Source organism: Syngnathus typhle, linkage group LG15 (genome assembly GCF_033458585.1).
Source record: "Syngnathus typhle isolate RoL2023-S1 ecotype Sweden linkage group LG15, RoL_Styp_1.0, whole genome shotgun sequence".
NCBI classification, from domain to species: Eukaryota; Metazoa; Chordata; class Actinopteri; order Syngnathiformes; family Syngnathidae; genus Syngnathus; species Syngnathus typhle.
The window spans coordinates 4,604,878-4,622,441 of record NC_083752.1 but is presented as its reverse complement, the minus strand read 5'-3'; the positions used below and the strand labels follow the sequence as shown (position 1 = coordinate 4,622,441).

Genomic DNA, 17,564 nt, shown 5'->3' with positions numbered 1-17,564 from the left:
CAAACGTGACAGAAGTAACAATGAGAGCGCCACTGCCCCCTGCTGTAGTAAACGCGCAATTACACTTTATACTTTATATAGTACTGCCAAAAAAAAAGCCTGTTCCCCCAGGGTCACACGCGCCCCCCCAGGAATAACATTTGTGCAACATTTTCAAACCTTTCTTTAAAGCTTCATGGTTTGTGATAATATAAACACATCTTTGACCATATCACATCAGACAATGGTTGAGAGGATGGATAATCATTTTATTCATATTTTTATTATGTACATTTGTCTAATCAAGACTTTTTTTACTGTATGAGCACACTGATATGCTATGAATGCCTAATGAATGTTTTCATGCTACAAGTAACATTTATCAGTACACTCAACAAAACAGTAAAATTCCAGTGTTTGATAATATCAGGTAGTGGTGTTAATGCTGTGGTTAAGTTAAGCTTTAAGCTTTTAACCTCGTTCACAGATAACTTCAATGACGCTCTGCTCCATCGGAGCAGGATCCAGACAGCGGTGGGCAGAGCTTCCGACTATCTCATCCAGCAGGAAATGTACGAGGTTTTCGTCAGACACAAAACGCCACAAGTACATCTGCAGGTAGTGACAGTCGACCTGGATTTGCTGCAGCCCGTAGCGTCCGAAAGTACGCAACCGGACGCACTCCAGGAATGTCTTTAGGCTGATTTTGATGATTCCCGTCATGACTGAGACCTGCAACGGAGGAAGAATGAGAGTTTGAGTGACTGTTTGAGTGACTGTGATAAAAAAAAAAAAAAAAAAAAGAGCACTTGCCTTATTAAACTCCACTGAGCTGAAGATGTCAATGCGCTCAGAAAACAGCTTGTGTATGTTGCTCAACAGATTGGTGTCCATGGGAGCGCTGCAGAGAATCAAACAGAAACATTTTTTTAAAAATTACAAAGGTGTTTTGGCCATGGGGGCATGTACATACGCACTTGTAATAACAATTAATAATAAAAAACTAAGAAAACATTTACAACCCTCATCAAAATTAATGTTTTAAGATTTGTTTCAAATGATACTAAACTGTTTTGGGGAACATTGTAGTGTACATTCACAAATTAAAACTATTAATAAGGGCAATTAACATTTTGAAGGGGTGTCAATTCCTTCTTTACATTTAATGATTGCTCAGAGTTAAAGCTCTCTAAAAGCAAGAGAAAGTAAAAAAGTCATAAACATTACATCATCATCAAAAAGAAATTCAAACCTTGGTGTGTAGCTTGCGGCATAGCGAGTTTGCTGCCTTGAGCTGCTGTAGACCGAGAACGTCCTTTTGCTGGAGTCACTACTGTGCGCTTTCCTCACACCTTCCTCATAGAGAAGCCCCACCTAAGACAAAACATCAGCTGTAAAAGGTCTGCATGAACATTAAATCTCCTTTCGAGGCCATATATGTCACCTGCACGTCAATGGAGGTGGTGTCCTCAACAACTCTCTTCATCACCGCACGCACATTTCGGGGTTCGATCGTGTTGACCCAGTCTCGTGTTTCAACACTCTTTCGAAGCATCTGGGAAATAATAAGGCCTTGGACCTGCAAGTATGAACACAAACTGGATGCATGAAGTCATCCGATTCCCCAACTAGCACGAGGTACTACCTTAACGTAATGGTTGAGTAGTTTCTGTGCTGCCTCCCTGGCTTCCGCGCATAGAGCAGTGACTGCCGTTACCGGACTGTGGTGCTGAAAATGTACACCAAAGGAAACATTTGGCTCAGAGTTGAGTTCAATTAAAAAAACATTCAACAGACAGCTTCTACCTGCGCCAGGAATTGTTCATCGGTAAGAGTGAGGATGTAAGAGATTGTGGAGGTTTCGTAGTCTAAGCAGAGTCGGGAAAGGAGCAACAGGAGGGCCGGCGGGGTGGAGCCTCCTTTGTCTCCTGCGCTCTCGCAAAACTGACGAGACGACTGGCATACAAACTTGATGAAACTCACAACCAGGCTCTCGCGGACGCCCTGGTAGCAAAATTCCCCCTGCGAGAAGATATAAAAGCATTAGAAACAATCACCATGAGAATGTTCTTCGACAAGTTTGAGACATTTTTTGACCTTGAAGTACGGCTTGTTGGAGAACGTGATGTTCTTGGCTGTGAACAGATGCACAGACGCCAACACAGACTTAATCTGATTTAAGATGGAAGCTGACAGGGAGGACAGCAGGTCCGGGAGGCTGGTTGAGCCATCTCTGCCAGAAGCCGGGCCGCCGAGATGAGAGCCGGCCCCCGGAGCGGCCAGCGAGAGTCGAGGCGTCGCCAGGGCCTGCCTCACGTCCGTCAAGCTGTCCATGTAGAAGTTCTGGAGCGCGGCCAGGTACTGCTTGACTCGCTCGGTCGCTGCGCGGATCACAATCTCGGTGCCTTGGTTGGGCACCGAGGAGCCCGGCAGCAGCTTGGCCACAGCTTGGAGTCTGCGATGGAATCGGTCAAGAGCATGGACCAAGAGGGAGTTATCCGCCACCCCCTTTTCCTCTTGGATCCTTCGCTCCACAAGCGAGAAATAGCGAGTGGCCAGCTCATCCACGAAGGCGTGCAGCTTACTCTTTGCCATCTGAGGAATATTCTTGGATGCCAGCTCGCCCGTCTGAGCGTGGTTGATGAAAAGTTCTTGATATGACGTAATGACCAAACACAAGCTGCTGACAAACTCATTGCAGCCTCTGTCAATGAACTCCAGGATGTCGGTGTTGGAGGAGGGAGAACGAAGAGCGCTTGTTTTGGGCGACCCGGCGGTGGCGCCAGGTGAAGGCTTGCGCGCCAAAGCAGTTTTTGCTGCTGATGCAGGCGGGCTCGGCTTAATCTCAGCTTCCAGGCCCTGCAGGTCCGACTCCAGGCGAGAACCGGCGTGGCTCAGGAACTTTTCACACAGCTCTTCTGCTGGCTCATCCAACTGCAACAGGAGCTCCACACACTCTGATAAGTCTTTAGCACTCGAGCCACCGTCCCTGTGAGCAAAACAACATATGCTGCTTTGGTCTTCTGCCACCATGTCACATCAGCATCAACCAAACTGACCTGAACTTCTGACGCAGCTCCTGCGCCAACTTGTCCATGATGGCATGACAGTCATCCTGAATGCCCTTGAAGGAAGGCATGTGGCTGTATTGCTGCAGCACGCAACGAGCACGTCGGTGGGAGCTCACTGCTTGAGAGTAAGCTTGCAGCTCCAAGCATTTGTTTAACCTGGCGGGCAGTTCAAATAGAAACTGCAATTTTCTTAACAATGTGTGGACCCCTAAGGAAGGTATAAACAAAACAATATGAAGCGACTCAACAAAACAGTTGGGAAAATGAAGGTTCAAAATTGCATTATTATTATTAGTATTTTTTTTTAACCAACAGTGCCATCTAGAGGCCATCTGAAAGAAATCTGAAGCGAAATCCTCCTTTCCCATGACTACAAAACAAGATCAGGTCACCTGAGAGTTTTGTAATCTGAGCATGCTGGTCTTCAAGGGTACCACTGATGCGAGCACTAAAATCAGTGATCGCCGCCATGTTTGCAGACAGACAGTCCATTTCGTCCTCCATCTTTTTGAAATCATTCTTCATCTTTCTGATGGTATCTTGAGAAAGATAGGCGAGAAGATATTTTGGAATTGGATAAAGAACTTGAGGATGGAAGTGAATTCTCTCACCTGTAGCTGATATGAATTTATTGTAGTTTTCATATACTAGCGTCTGCATGTCACTATCCAAAGAACGGATCTGCTTGACCATGCAGGTCTCATGGTCCATCAACTCGGAAAGAGAGCATTCTCGTCGAAGCTGAATTGGAACACATGATGGAAAATAGCTTAACAAAAATAAGAGAAGTGGCACTTCTTAATGAGGTCAGTGTTCTTCTCACCTTGTTTAGGTAGTGCTCTGGGTCAAAGTGCGGCCCGTTAATGTCACAGGGATCCAGGGACTGTGGCTTCTCATCCCCCTTTCCTTCTTCATTGAGCCCGTAGTAGAGCTTCAACATACCGTGGACCCTACGCTTCCTCCCTGGGTCTTCGGAGGCCGAGGCGTCCGCTTCCATTGCGATAAGTGGCTGGCTCATTGACAAGCAATAATAATGACTACCAGTCAGAAGACAAGCGTCCAAATTGCGAGAAGAAAAAGCGAGGTGCAAAACAGCTGTATATTATACTGTAAATTCGATTTACATACACAGAAACCGTCTGTAACATTACATTGAACACGACATAGCACTTCCGCTTGCGTAGCTTAGAAGGCGTGGCCACTGTGTTGCCAAAGAGTATCTGCGAGCAAGAGATGATAATGTTCCATACTCATAACGTTGTACTTCTGGGTAATGAACACGTAATTGATGCTCTGTAGTGTACTATATTTTATTTTTAAATAAATAAACAAGTCAATAACTAATTAATCTGAGTCCAGAAGAGAAAATGAAAAACTTTTATCGGTCAAATAATCAAAATTAGATGAGACCGGGATGATAATATTCCTTACTCACAACGTTGTACTTCCGGGTAATGAAGAGGTCATTGACATTGTAGTTAGTGCACTATATTTTATTTTTAAATAAGTAAGCAAATAACTACTTAATCTGTCCAGAAGATGAAAAGAAAAACTTTTATTGGTCAAATAATCAAAATTAGACGAGACTGTTTTGCAATAATGTAAAATAAGAAAAAAAATAATACAAAGGCGATTGAATATTATTTAATATGTATTAAACGCAGTTTCAGTGGTGATACATCCAGGGTCAGTGAGTCTAGGTTTTCTCTAACACACTATGCGATATAGTACAAACTCAACACTTATAAATGATATACTTCAATCTAAGGAAGCAAGATTTTGCATTTAACAGACCAAATAAAAAAAGTGATATTAAGGAAAAAGGCCTTAAGTGTTTAAACTTCCCTTCTCATGTTGGACATGCCCATTTCTATTGTCTTGAGCTGGATCACACAGAGCAGCATGTTTGCAACAGAACCAAACAATCTTCACTTCAAACTCCACAAGCACCAAGAAGTTGATTTGCATTGCTAAATATGGCGAACACTTGAGAAAGTACACAGTTCACTGGTCAAACAATAGCCAAATTCCACTGACCGCTTCAGCGCACTAAAGTCACCTGGACAAAAACAGAACACAAACAAAAAAAGGCACTTGAAAGTGAGTGTTGAAGAGGAAACGTGACCTCAGTCTCTTGTATAAACCCATGAACATAAAAATACATACATATAATATACAGTACAAAAAAAAAAATCAACAAATGTATTGACAGTGCAGCCTTATAATAAATGATCACATGAATTGGAATGCCTACTCTACAATGTGACATGCATAGTATGTTAGCAAATAACATCATTGATTCTGAAAAGTTGGATACATAACATGAGTGAACAAATATTGAGTTGATGGCATGGGGAGTTAAGGGAGGAAATTGATGTTAGAATGGCTTAAAGCATGAGACGTGTTCAAGTTGTGAGATGTTTAGCAAGATACCTCTGCTCTGTTTCTAGTAGCATGTTCAAAAGTCAGTGACCCTTGACATATGAAGAAACGTTCCCATCGGGTTGTTGCAGCATTTTGTTTTGCAATGAAAGTACATGTGATCAGCTGTTATTTTGATATGTTTGGTGAAATTACCTTTTCCCAATTGCATAATTAGAATCTTAAGATATGTCACCCATTCTTTTATTCCACCCCTTGGTGCTGAAGTCAGCAAACACTAATAGCCTACTGTAGACACAAAAAAACCCTGAAGGTGCCATTTTAAACGTACAAGGCACTGACTGACACCTTAAAGCATACTATATAGACTTGTAGTCATATAATAGGCCAAGATGTGGTAATGATTCACTCAGGCTATCAAGGATTGTAAAGGAAAAAGAGGTAAGTCAGCTGTTATGCTGAAGAGTGGCTTTTGGGATTTTGCCCATGAGCACTGCAGAACAGTCAAAAGGTTTTTGCGACAGTTATCAGTAGCAGCCATTTTCTCATGCTATTTGCATTTGATGCCAACTACACTTTGTGACCCTTTGAGGCATATCAACTAACAAAATTAGTGTTCACATTAACATACCTGCAAAATATACACAATGTCAGAGGATAAATATGGTCAAAATAAGATCCCTCACTTGGTCCGACATATGTTCAGGAGTTTTTGTGTCAATCCCCAGTCTCCTTTAAATGTTTTATTTTGGTCTTTGCCCAAAGGCGGGCGGCAGAGCTGGAGGTGGTGACTTAACCCTGCTCCAGGCTCTCCGTCACTTGCACAGAGGAGTATGTGGCTCCAGACGTCGGGCGTGCGAAAAACGATGCAGCTCTTCTTGGCTTTAAGCATTTGATTTCTTTTCCTAAAAAAAAAAAAAAAAAAAGTTTGGTCAAACATTTTATTTAATGTTAACCGTCCATTGCATTGTAATCAACACAGAGGGCAAACTCACCATTATCGACGTAGTTTATGGTATTAAGCGAATGGACCCGGCTGCATACGACGCTACTTTGCCGGCGCAACATTCCGCGCCGTCCCCCGCGTTCATGCTTGCTGTCATCTTTTCCAGAGGCTTGTTGTGATCGACTTGCATCGCCATCGGTTTCTGCTGTGGCCCCTCCCTCAGACACTGACCTGAGCTCCACGCAAAACTCAATGAAGCCACTCATGAGCTCTGCCTGACCAACAGAGACGCGTAACATATAGTCAATCTGGAGCTTAACTGACACAATTCAAGAAGATAATATACTCACTTGTTTGGAGTAAATCTTCAGCAATTTGTTGACGGGAGTGCCATCTTCGTCGCCGTCAAACTCCAGCCAGAGGATGTGCGAATCGCCTTCCCCCTCAGGGTAGCTGTGGTCCCAGGAAAGTTCATTGAACCGCAGGCCGAGAAGCACGTGCTGCAGCAAAATACGTTCAAGAGGTTATTTGATTAATTGTGAGAATAATCAATTCTGACAGTTTCACTGCGTTTTATGAATTTCACAAAGCCCACAAACAAAGAGCAGCCACCTTCTCCTTGACGTCCATCACGTAAACTCCCTCCAGCGAGATACCAACATTGACAGCTTTGCGTTTCACTCTCTGAAGGATCCCTTGGGCGGGTTTGTCAATCTCCCCATCAAAAAATGCACACCTGTTGGAACAAGTCATAATGTTGTCCACAATTTGATTTTTTTTTTTTTAGTAATTAGAAGATCTCTTACCCATAATAAGGAAGAGAGTGACATGTTCTGAGGTACAGCTGGAGAAGCTCGGAGTCCTGCTGAGAGTCTCCAGATATATTGATCTTTCTGTACTCCTCCAAGAGATTCTGCTCCAAACCTGCCTGACGGCTCGACTTGCCTCTCAATGTGGAGAATAAACCTCCACCCCCCGTGGCCACGTGTGCCGGTAGGAAAGAAGACAGCTTCTTCTCCCTGTGGGTGCACCAACTCAGCATCAATGACAATAGAACACTATATTGGACTGCATAACTGTCATTGACCTGAATTTTTTTTACTTACCGTATAGTAGTGGTCAATTTTTGCCTGTCCAAGCCCGTCCCCTCATTAAGAGCAAGAGACAAGCCTCCAAGAGAGGCCCAGTGTTCAGGATCGCAGGGGTATCGTCCAGTGATGATATTGCTCTTGGCCTCTTCATATAAAAGTCGGAGCACTCCCTCATCTTCTATCTGAAAATCATTATGATTGAGGCAACATCAAACTAAGCGACGGTAAAGCAAACAATTTGTGGACCTGTGCTCAGTGCTTTAAAAAAAAAAAATCCTTTATTCATGCTTTTCCCCAGGATAAAGTACCTGCAGCTCTTTAGATTTGGGATAAAACACGTTCCGACGGTATTGGAGGCAAGGCTCATCTGAGGAAAACAAAAGAGAGTAACCTTTGAGTGCATGCTGCGGAAATTCAGAAATGCATTCCACTTTTAAAAACAGTGTGTCCATAGTTGTTCTGTAAAGCACTTTTATTCAAAAACATGTCAAGTTTGACAAAATATAACTAATTTTAACACTCAAATAAAAACAAAATACCCGCATCTAACACAAAACGAAAAAAAAAAAGGTAGTGATTGGAACATTCACCTTGTGAAATGTCTTCCTCCGAGGCTTCCGTAAAGCGATACAGCAAGTCTTGCCATTGGCGACACACCTTGTAAGGTTGGTGCCTTGCTTTTAACTGCAGCTCTGTTAGGAAAAAACAAAGCACAACATCTGATGCATCTGTATTTGGAACACTTCTGTGTATTGTCTTCCAATGCAAAAAAATAAATAAAAAGTCAATAATCGAATTGATGTTATTTTCTTTTTACCAAGTAGCGGAGAAGACAGCCAGAAGGCAAAGGCATCCTGCGCAGACTCAGGAACGTGAAGAGCCTCTCGAACAGTTCGGCCCAACTCCTGCACAGTGGCACTGCCAAGCCCTTCTATTGATAAATGCACGGCGCTGTCACCGAACAAGTATATGAGCACATCTTGAGCTAGGAGGGAAAACAAAGTTAAAGTATAAACAAAAGATCCACAAAAACATTCTCTGATGAATATGTCACATGATGACTCATACAGTGGGACAGTGTAGCAGAAGAAGCAACACTTCCTCTTTGTGAGTGGTCATCTGAAGAGTTTGGGGGGAAGCTACACACATCTCCTTCCATTTCAAATCTGAAACACAAAGAGATGTCTTGAGTTACATTCATATGTGCATATCATGATTTTCATTTTGATCCCCTTTCAGCAAAAAAAAAAAAAAAGTGTCTCCCTTCTTAATAAGCCCAATGCTAATTAAAAATAACAACCAAAACGACCCTAACCCCAGTTGAGTAAAGATAACTTGTTGACGGGGTAATATCGTTTATTCTCAATGTGTCACTCTTCGTCTGCCCATCAACAAGGGATTCCACAGGACTTAGTTCATCGCTATAACGCTCCCAGCAACCCAAACTTGTGCTATGTATTAGCAAGTTCGGCAACAAGAACTAGCTAGATAAACAATGGGAAACGAATACAAGGTTACGCAATTGTTCAAAGATGAGGTATTCAGATTCACGGAATTGTAAACATGGTGCCAAAATAGTCTTTTCATGTATTCATTCAACTGTCAGGCCATAGATTTGTTTAATTTTAAATCCCAAACTATTAGCGATGACTTACTTTTTAGTTAGCATACCATCCAAACTATTATAGAACAATTAACATTTCGGTAGTGATCGACCTACCTGTCAATTTGGGTGTTGCTCCACTGATCTGTCGTCTTTGGTCAAGAAGTTAATTCATCAGACACGTTTGTCTACAATTTGTTTTTATATATCATTGATTAATACCTCGCTAACGAGCTTTCCGGAGTGTAAGAATGGCGAACGAATCGGACATTCTGAACGGTTCTCTCCTGGGCGTGACAGCTTCGTTCAAATACTGGAATATTATATGGTCACCCTCTAAAAAAAAAAGAAAAAGAAACGCTCGTGTGTAAAAGTGGATATAAACAAACAGGTTACAACATAACCGAAAATAAAAGTAATAAACTGCGTCTTAATGTAATGAATCAAACGTCTACAAAACTGGTTCAGAAATGACGACTCCAAAATAGAGTCGAGAGTATTTCCGGGTGGCAGTGACGTCATTGCGTCACATGATCATACGTCGCTGCAGCTATAATTATGCAGACATGAAGTAAGCTGATATAGTTCTTGAAGTAGACCAAGTCAAAGTGAAAAGATGCACAATCAAAATAAAAATAAAACAATAGAATAAATATACTTTTTTTTTTTAATTTATCTTAATGATTCCGTTGCACACCACGGAACGACGGAAAGTAGGTCAGCGAAAAAAAAGTGTGCTGTGAGTGTTGAATAATAATAATAATAATAATAATAATAATAATAATAATAATAAATAATAATAACAGTCAGAACAGAGTCACCCAGGTTTTATAAAAGCCTTTTTAGTAAAGGAGTTTGACACCCCTGCATTACATAGTGCATACTCACTTTGATTTGTTTCATTATTATTTTATTTACAATGTTATACAACAACATATACATTCAAATGAATTAGTTTTGCAATGCAGCTACAATATGAGACTGCAAGGGCAGCAGGTTTAGTATTAACAAAGGAGATTAACGGGGCTAACTGAGGTGTCAAGTTAGAGGACACTCTTAATGGCTTTCAGTGCATCACTGAAGTAGTTTAATCGGTTTTCTTAATCCAATTGTTCTCCATTACAGGAGCCAAACAGAATAAGAAAATGCATTATCTAATGGTGGGCGACATGCATGATAATTAAAAATGGACATACAAAACGAAAACTCAATAAAATATAATTATATCTAAGTAAAAACAAGAATAAATACTACATACAAATGTTTTGAGCCCAAGAATCTGTCCTACAAATACTGCAATACTTCGGTTTTTCATTGTAATGATGACTCCTAACCACTGTGTTGTGGCACATATGTCATAAAACTTCCAATTTCATATAATTGCTTTGTAAATTATCTATTCACAATAAATAATGTATCTTTGTTGATACTATCTATACCAGGTACTTAAAGTGACAGGCAAAAGAAAAGAAGAATATTTACATGTCCGACTTTTGTGTTTAGGCGGTTACTGTGCCTTCAGGAGTGCCCTCCTGTACCTGGTTTTTAAGCAACAAGAACTTGAGCACAGGGTCAAAGTACTCCATGAAGGTATCTTTCACTCCCTTCTCCAGTAAGTATCCTTCCGTCTCAATCTCCGTGTTCTCCTCCCCTGCTACTGCCTCCATGGAGGTCTGCAGGAAGCGCAAACTCACCAGCACGGAACCCTGGAAATGAGGAGGTGGTGTTATTCAGGAATAACAAAAAAAAAAAAGTTTTGCAATGTGCACCTGTAAGAGGAAGACTGAGAGGACTCCAGCCCCAATGGTGTTCATCAGACTCATGAAGTAGTTGAGGAGGGCCTCCCTGCAGCCTCGCAGGTAGATGTTGAGCTCCTCTGTTTCGTACTCGTAATTATAATGAGCTGAATTGTTAGTAAGGTGATATTGGATGCATGGTCGAGGAGAACTGGGATTACAGCAACTGAATGGAACTCCGTCTACCAAGTATCGGCCGTCGACGTTGCTCTTGACGCGGCTGAAAAAAATAGGATTGTTTACAAAAATTCATTTGTTGTCTAATGTCTAGCAAGCAGGACTTACACTTTTACTTCATTGGAGTTGAAATCAAGGTAGCGATTGCTGATCCACTGAACCTCAAACCAATCCCTGTGATCGTTATTTCCGCAACATCGAAAGTCCATCTGCAAGCGATCGATGTTCTGCTTCTGGAAACAACGTCCGGGGGTGTCTGTGTCTTTATAAAAGCGGATGCCGTTTCTCAGGCCGACCTTCAGAGAAGACTCCAGGTTGCCCTTCATGGCATAGCTCATGATGATCGCTAGCAGCATGAGCACAGTGAAGAAACAAGAAACGGCAAAGTAGGGCTTCAAAAAGGTCTTCCAGCGAGGAAATCTGCCAGCATCCAAGGCATCCTGGCAGATCTTCGATGCAAAGTAGTTGATGCCCAAGGAGGCCAGACCAACTATCATGAGGGTGTTGGGTACGATATGTATGTCGGCATTATCCATGACCTGCAGGAGAGTCACATAAGATGGAATGAAAATATGTCAAAAGTAATGTTAAGCATAAATAAAACCAGATTTTTTTTGGTCCATATTTCTGGAAGATGTTCAGGCTTTGGTTGATCAAATGAGTCAAGTGGGCCCAAGTGTATTGAACTGAAGGTCTCCAGATTTCAATTCTTTTTTTTTTTTTAAACCAAGTCAAAAGCTTAGAAATAATAAACGGTACCTCTGCCCTCCTTCGTAGCTCTGTCTTGAGAACACACCCGAGGGCAAACGTGACCGCCCCGGCTACTGTGGCACACCAGGACAGGAGCCACAGTCCCTGGGCAAGCTTCACCCTTTTCTCAAAGGGGAACTTCATCTTCATCACCACCATGGTTGCAGCGAGGAGCTCCGAGCCTTACCGGGGGGGGAAGTAGGGGAAGGAGAACGGCGACAGCACGTCGGGGTGGGACGAGGCTGTTTTTGTCTGAAAATTCAGATTCAAACTGAAACTGCAACAGCAGTACGACTTAAAATCTACAAAAATAAGACATTTGTGTAAAATGCTACATCTAGAATAACACAAATTACAGGCACATGTCAGGTCACCTTGTCTCTCCCAAAAGTGCTGAAAAAAAGTCCACAAATAACCACCGACTGCGATGCAGCTCCACACAGTGGATTTGGCAAACCTGAACGCTGGGAGCGTCTTAATGCTAATGCCTGCCTATCCTATTAAGGTGGTCAGGAGAATCCAGGCCATTGTCTGCTCAGCATCCATCAAACAGACACTGATGACAAAGTGGATTTGAGAAAACAAGAGTGATAGCTACCCGTTAAGTGACAAAACTTACATGCTAACCGTAACCTTCTATTTATTATATATTAACATGATTTCTGTGAAGAAAAATATAATAATTAGGATATTGATATTCTCCATACATTCTACACAGCATTGCATATAAGCCACATTTCAGAATATCCATGATCAATACCTACCGTATCTCGTGCAAGGTCAGGGGGTGGAGTCTATCTCAGCTGACACGAGGAGAGAAGTGAGGTCACCCTGGATAGCTCACCAGTCAATTGACATGAGAATTAAATGGGTCAAATATTTTCACAGAAGATAAATGAAACCTAAATACTATTCATTCATAACATTGCAGATAAATGATTTATTTATTTTCCCATTTGTTTATTTCATTCCTGTAATTATGTGGTCAGAGCAGATGTGAATAATTTTCCTTATAAGTACTTTTTTTTTTTACAGAGAAAATATATTTACACAGGAAAAACATTGTTTGTTCAAATTGCATTTATACAGAATAGCATATCTACAAAATTCTTTCAAATTCCACTTCCAAATCTTTGACTACTTTTTTGAAGTATTTACAACCAGGAGTCCTTGAGGGTATTTTAGGATATTTCTTCACATTCAAAGGTAATGGCTGGATTTTTCTAAAAAGATCATTCAAATCTGCTGAATAAAACAGGAAGGGGGGGGGGGGGAAATAGCAAAATAAGTTATATATACTGAATTCAGCAAACAATATTTTTGTTTCTTTTATCACAGCTGTGTTTGCTCCCCTCCTAAAACCTCCTCTGCAATCCCGCCTGTCCATCCATGCATGTCTGACCTTCTCTGACATATCCCTTCACTGGACTGAGGTTCTTTGCGCATGAACTGGTTGAGCATCTGCTCAACAGACTGCAGACTGCAGGGAGCGCTATCAGCTTCCAATGCCCTTCCATCCCTGTCATTGTTTCTTCTCCAATGATGGATGATCTCATTGTCTAAATCATCAATAGCTTCATCCCCAGGGTGGTGGAGGTCCATCATGGCTTCCGTGCCTCTCAGTTCCTTTGGCATTTGATGGCACGCAAGCGGGATTTGCTCTAGGCTAGTTGACCTGATCAATATGGTCGAGCCAAGGTTCTGGCTGGCGGCCATCCGAAATGCGCTCTCATCTGTTATAGCTGAGAGGCAAGCATTGCCTGGTGGGGCAGGTAAAATCTCATTGTGGATGGTGAATTTGAGATGAGGTACCTGCAGAGGTCGAGGAGAGTGAAGACAGAGAATTTCCTCTGACTCGCTGTCTTTGTCCACGTCTGCTTCCCTGGGCGGCCATGCTTGATTTCTGTTTGTTAGGAGAAATCTCGGGATCTCTTCCCCCATTTCTGACCAGTCCGACTCCTCCTCCTCTGGAACCGACCCCAGACATTGTTCCTGCCCTGCAGCTTTGACCTTCTCGTAGTTTTGGCTGTCCATGAACTGGGCTGGAGGAGGTGCCAGAGGGAGCATAAGTTGACTGATGGTATCATCTGCAAAAAAATGGTCGTTGGCTTCGCTCAGCACGGAATTGACCTGAAAATCAGATAGAACATGTGAATATATATTTTTTTAATGTCGACTTATCTATTTAAATCTTTGAGGTCTTACATTAAATGTTTCCACATTGTTGGTATACTTGGCTGAGGTCAGCTGTTCCGTCAATGCTGAAATACGTTGGCTCAACCTCTGACGCTCTCCTTCCATGCTTTTCGTCTGTCAAAAGAATAAAAGGTCAAAGTGCATGGGGACAATTCACATTTCGGACAAAAATGTAAATGTTGGGGGTTTACCACAGAGTTCAATTTTTGCTCCAGTAGGCTATTTGTTTGTTGTGTGGATGAACAATTTTCATGGAGTCTAAAAACAAGATAAAAAAAAAAACACATTGAGATGTAATTTACACCCAGACGTGAAGTTTTAAAGATAATATTTCTCATTACATTTTAAAACTCTCTGTGAGGTTGCTCAATTCCATACGCGTCCTCTGGAGCTCTTCTTCCAAAATCTTATGGCTGTTTAAAAAATCTCCAAAACACTCCATCTTGACTGCTGACGTCAATAAACTTTGACCTTTGTTCTCTCCTTTTGGGAGCCTGCAAAGACGAAAGGTTCATCTCCGTTCACATGCTTCTCCAAATTGTTACTTCTTAGCAAAGAGCAAATCACACTTACGTAATTTTGTCCATTTCACGAGTTGGTTCCTATCAAGAAGGAATATGTCGGATGTGAATATATCAGACTTGTATTTAATAAAACAGACTCAGATTTAACACGACGTCGATTAGTGAGTAGATTGAGACAAGATCATCATTATGGATACCTTTTGTAATATTTTATAATCTGTTCTGTGATGACTAGTGAAAATCGTGACACGCACACTGAAAGAAAAATCAATAAAGGAGCAAATTATTCAAACCCTTTGCGTAGCCTATAATCAAGCAGGCTGAACATGAAAATTATTGATTTGGGTTTTAAAAAGGGAACTTCCTGAATGGATGATTAATAGAGGAATCAATGAAGAACGGAAATTCCATTTAAAGCAATTGTCAACTTTGTAGAACCCTGCCTTAAAAAAATGGCGTACTTGCGGTATCGATGGGACGGTGAAGTCGGTTTGTTCCTCGTCTCGACCGGAGGTGGTGTTCATCTTCCTGGTTGGATCCAGTTTGCAGGAAAGAACTCCCATCTGGTGTGGAGGCAACCTGACGGCAGACTCCCCTTTTATGTGACGGTGCGTCTCCTCATGTTGCGGCTCATGTTTGTGCAGATGTGGCTCCGGATGACTTGAATCCCCAAGGTGGTTTTCAAGGATTCCACTGTTGTGGTTGCCATGGTGAGAACTGTTGTGGCGATCTTCATGGCTTGGGCTGTCTCCATGATAATGGGGACGTTTTGGAATGTGATGAGCTCCATAGCGGTGCTCTTGATGGGAATTCTGGCTGTCAGGTTGCTGTACCGCCTTGTGGTCATCGCCATGGTGATGATGACTTGGCTTATGACGGTCTCCAAATTCACTAGATTTGGATCTCTGGTGGGGCCGTCCATGTCCATGGACACTATGGTTTTGTTGCAGGATCTGATCTCCATGTTGACGATTAGGATGATGTTGGTCTTTTAAACCGTGATGGTGAGCGAGGTCACGGGGTTCTCCAGGGTGATGTTTCGGTTTATCGTTTTGGGCTTGGTTTCCATGACGCGGCGTCGTTGGCCGTTTTGTATTTAAATGGTTACTATGGTGATGACCTTTAATTGGACGGTCTTTGTGGTGCTGTGATGAGCTATTGCGAATTTGCTGATGATGTTTGTGGTGCTCTTCGTGATGATACGTTGGAGAGTGACGACCTCCGCGGCGAGGAAAGTATCCACGGCGATGATGGAGATGATCTTCACTCTGCTGAGGATTAGCCGGGTCATGATGACGGGAATGAGTTAAAGTGCCGTAGCGTCCTCCGTCATGGTCGTCTTCGTAGTGATTGTGAGGAGAACGTTTGTCGTGATGATAGCTGGAACTGTCGCAATCGTCATAACTGGAATATGAGACGGGACTGTAACATCTACGATGACGATGAGGACTTTTGTCACGGGCGTATCTGTGATAACTCGGGCTATGATGACACCGTTGAATATCTCCTTGGTTCCGACGGCGGTTCTGTTTCCAACTGGGTGACCGTGAGCAATGTTGAGATGTTTGGGACCATGATGGATGTCTTTCCGAATAACTTATGTCAGCGCAGCTTTTGGGTGAGTCCGGAGAGTCATGCCTACGATGATGGTGGGATGAGTTTGACTTTGAAAGCTGAGAATGAGAATATTGGCTGGAGGTAACCGAGTCGGCGCTAACAGGTCGACTCCTCTGGTGTCGCCTCTTGTCCTCGGACTTGCTGGAAGCCGACTCGGTGCCGCTCGGTTTCTGAGCATCTGTAACGCCCAGGGTGGTGAGTCTCATGGGGCTGAGAACTTGTCGAGTGATCTCATTGAGAAAGGCAGAGAATTTCATTTTCTCCTTCATTAAATTCTTTCTGATTTCATTTTTTCTCCTTTCTTGTTCTTCTTCGTTCCCCTCGTTTTCGGAGGGGAACGTGAGGGCCTCCATAGATTTAGATTTGCGGAAACTTGCTGTGTCACGCGTCTTCTTCCGGGTGCCTTGCTTGGAGCCATTATGAGAAGACTTGCCTTTTGCCTGTTTCTGCTTGCCTGGGTGACCACTGGTTCCAATCAAAGGTGCGGTGTCTTCTTCTTCTTCGATGTACTTGTGCTTTTCAGAAATGTTATTACAAGACTGTGAATGCTGGGGCCTCCTAAGAAGAAATTCCTCGGAACCTTCACTGCTATTCTCCGACGACAGACTCGAGGAAGATGCTGATGTGGATGATGAAGAAGATGAAGAGGCAGTTGTTGATGAAGAGGAGAAAGTGGATGAAGAACCGTATGATGAAGTGAAAGAGGTTTCAGATAGAGAAACCTGGCCACGATTCTTGCGATGGTAACGATGCGAGACGTGATCACTGAGCAAGCTGTCCTCCGCCGTTGAATGGGTGCTATTTCAAAAACAGAACATGGGCGTTGAAAAGAAGAAATAAAATGTCAATAATGTCTATGAATTTAAAAACTCACTCTTGGTTGTCCTCATCCGACTGATGGAACTTCTTTTGACGATGATGTAGGTGACCGTGAGTTTGTTTGGAGTGATGGTGTTTCATTTCTTGACTTTTGCCTTCTGTTTTTTTGTTCTTGACTTTTTTTTGTTGGTCACACATTTCAGATATTCGGAACCTTCAAATCTTCTGTTGGGGGTGAAATATTTCATTAAGTCCAGTCATCAACTTTGATTTAAATGAATAACGTACATTGATTGAAGTTGTATTTAAATGACAATTATATTACAAAGCGGTGATAATTACTTTTCTTTACTCAACTCAGTGAACCAATTAATTCATAAAACTATTGCATCACACAGCTGATATGTTTCCTTACCGTCTCAAAGTATCCACCGTGGAGATGCTTACTGATGCTTTGTCCCAAAAGCTAAATGACATTCTGTGTGATGCCCTTCCCAATTGAACGGTGAAGCGTGTGACACACACACACACACACGCTCAATTCAATAGACTGCAGTGTCACCCAATGACAGAGGGGTCAGTTGTGAGTTTCGAGGTGTGCTTTCGTAGCACG

General features: G+C 42.4%; 4 protein-coding genes across 5 annotated transcripts; all 4 read right to left on the bottom strand.

The window, feature by feature from the left end:
* Window positions 1-227: 227 nt before the first annotated feature.
* Window positions 228-4,243, bottom strand: vps51 (VPS51 subunit of GARP complex). Its single transcript, XM_061298631.1, has 11 exons — window positions 3,874-4,243; window positions 3,662-3,791; window positions 3,443-3,589; window positions 3,039-3,258; window positions 2,077-2,968; window positions 1,786-2,001; window positions 1,625-1,708; window positions 1,424-1,558; window positions 1,232-1,353; window positions 793-880; window positions 228-711 (listed from the first exon to the last, which is right to left on the bottom strand). The coding sequence occupies exons 1-11, from the start codon at window positions 4,066-4,068 to the stop codon at window positions 451-453; spliced, it is 2,490 nt and encodes an 829-aa protein (XP_061154615.1). The 5' UTR covers window positions 4,069-4,243; the 3' UTR covers window positions 228-450.
* A 436-nt stretch (window positions 4,244-4,679) lies between these two features.
* frmd8 (FERM domain containing 8) lies at window positions 4,680-9,577 on the bottom strand. Of its 2 annotated transcripts, XM_061298677.1 has the most exons (12): window positions 9,295-9,577; window positions 9,190-9,224; window positions 8,538-8,635; window positions 8,287-8,454; window positions 8,060-8,161; window positions 7,778-7,836; window positions 7,485-7,651; window positions 7,185-7,397; window positions 6,991-7,114; window positions 6,729-6,878; window positions 6,428-6,653; window positions 4,680-6,337 (listed from the first exon to the last, which is right to left on the bottom strand). In XM_061298677.1, exons 3-12 carry the CDS (start codon window positions 8,626-8,628, stop codon window positions 6,225-6,227), a joined length of 1,413 nt encoding a protein of 470 aa, XP_061154661.1. In that variant the 5' UTR covers window positions 8,629-8,635; window positions 9,190-9,224; window positions 9,295-9,577; the 3' UTR covers window positions 4,680-6,224. The 2 variants fall into 2 exon arrangements, with proteins under 2 accessions (XP_061154661.1, XP_061154660.1); XM_061298676.1 differs by having other exon boundaries at window positions 9,190-9,577.
* A 419-nt stretch (window positions 9,578-9,996) lies between these two features.
* Window positions 9,997-12,041, bottom strand: rom1a (retinal outer segment membrane protein 1a). Its single transcript, XM_061298738.1, has 4 exons — window positions 11,805-12,041; window positions 11,154-11,584; window positions 10,842-11,088; window positions 9,997-10,778 (listed from the first exon to the last, which is right to left on the bottom strand). The coding sequence occupies exons 1-4, from the start codon at window positions 11,952-11,954 to the stop codon at window positions 10,572-10,574; spliced, it is 1,035 nt and encodes a 344-aa protein (XP_061154722.1). The 5' UTR covers window positions 11,955-12,041; the 3' UTR covers window positions 9,997-10,571.
* A 731-nt stretch (window positions 12,042-12,772) lies between these two features.
* Window positions 12,773-17,092, bottom strand: si:dkey-273o13.3 (protein split ends). The gene is made up of 7 exons (XM_061300127.1): window positions 17,007-17,092; window positions 14,977-16,930; window positions 14,565-14,593; window positions 14,333-14,485; window positions 14,183-14,249; window positions 14,001-14,105; window positions 12,773-13,925 (listed from the first exon to the last, which is right to left on the bottom strand). The coding sequence occupies exons 1-7, from the start codon at window positions 17,090-17,092 to the stop codon at window positions 13,128-13,130; spliced, it is 3,192 nt and encodes a 1,063-aa protein (XP_061156111.1). The 3' UTR covers window positions 12,773-13,127.
* Between the last annotated feature and the right edge of the window lie 472 nt (window positions 17,093-17,564).

Coding starts and splice junctions, on each gene's coding strand:
- vps51 (XM_061298631.1), bottom strand. CDS start 4,068: ATGAGCCAGCCACTTATCGCAATGGAAGCGGACGCCTCGGCCTCCGAA. Junction 3,590..3,661: donor TAAATTCATATCAGCTACAG/GTGAGAGAATTC, acceptor ATCTTTCTCAAG/ATACCATCAGAAAGATGAAG. Junction 1,559..1,624: donor TACTCAACCATTACGTTAAG/GTAGTACCTCGT, acceptor TCATACTTGCAG/GTCCAAGGCCTTATTATTTC.
- frmd8 (XM_061298676.1), bottom strand. CDS start 8,628: ATGGAAGGAGATGTGTGTAGCTTCCCCCCAAACTCTTCAGATGACCAC. Junction 8,162..8,286: donor GCTGTCTTCTCCGCTACTTG/GTAAAAAGAAAA, acceptor TTTTCCTAACAG/AGCTGCAGTTAAAAGCAAGG. Junction 6,338..6,427: donor CATAAACTACGTCGATAATG/GTGAGTTTGCCC, acceptor TTTTTTTTTTAG/GAAAAGAAATCAAATGCTTA.
- rom1a (XM_061298738.1), bottom strand. CDS start 11,954: ATGGTGGTGATGAAGATGAAGTTCCCCTTTGAGAAAAGGGTGAAGCTT. Junction 11,585..11,804: donor AGCTACGAAGGAGGGCAGAG/GTACCGTTTATT, acceptor ACTCTCCTGCAG/GTCATGGATAATGCCGACAT. Junction 10,779..10,841: donor TCTCAGTCTTCCTCTTACAG/GTGCACATTGCA, acceptor CCTCATTTCCAG/GGTTCCGTGCTGGTGAGTTT.
- si:dkey-273o13.3 (XM_061300127.1), bottom strand. CDS start 17,092: ATGAAACACCATCACTCCAAACAAACTCACGGTCACCTACATCATCGT. Junction 16,931..17,006: donor TCGGATGAGGACAACCAAGA/GTGAGTTTTTAA, acceptor TTTTTGAAATAG/CACCCATTCAACGGCGGAGG. Junction 13,926..14,000: donor ACAATGTGGAAACATTTAAT/GTAAGACCTCAA, acceptor TCTGATTTTCAG/GTCAATTCCGTGCTGAGCGA.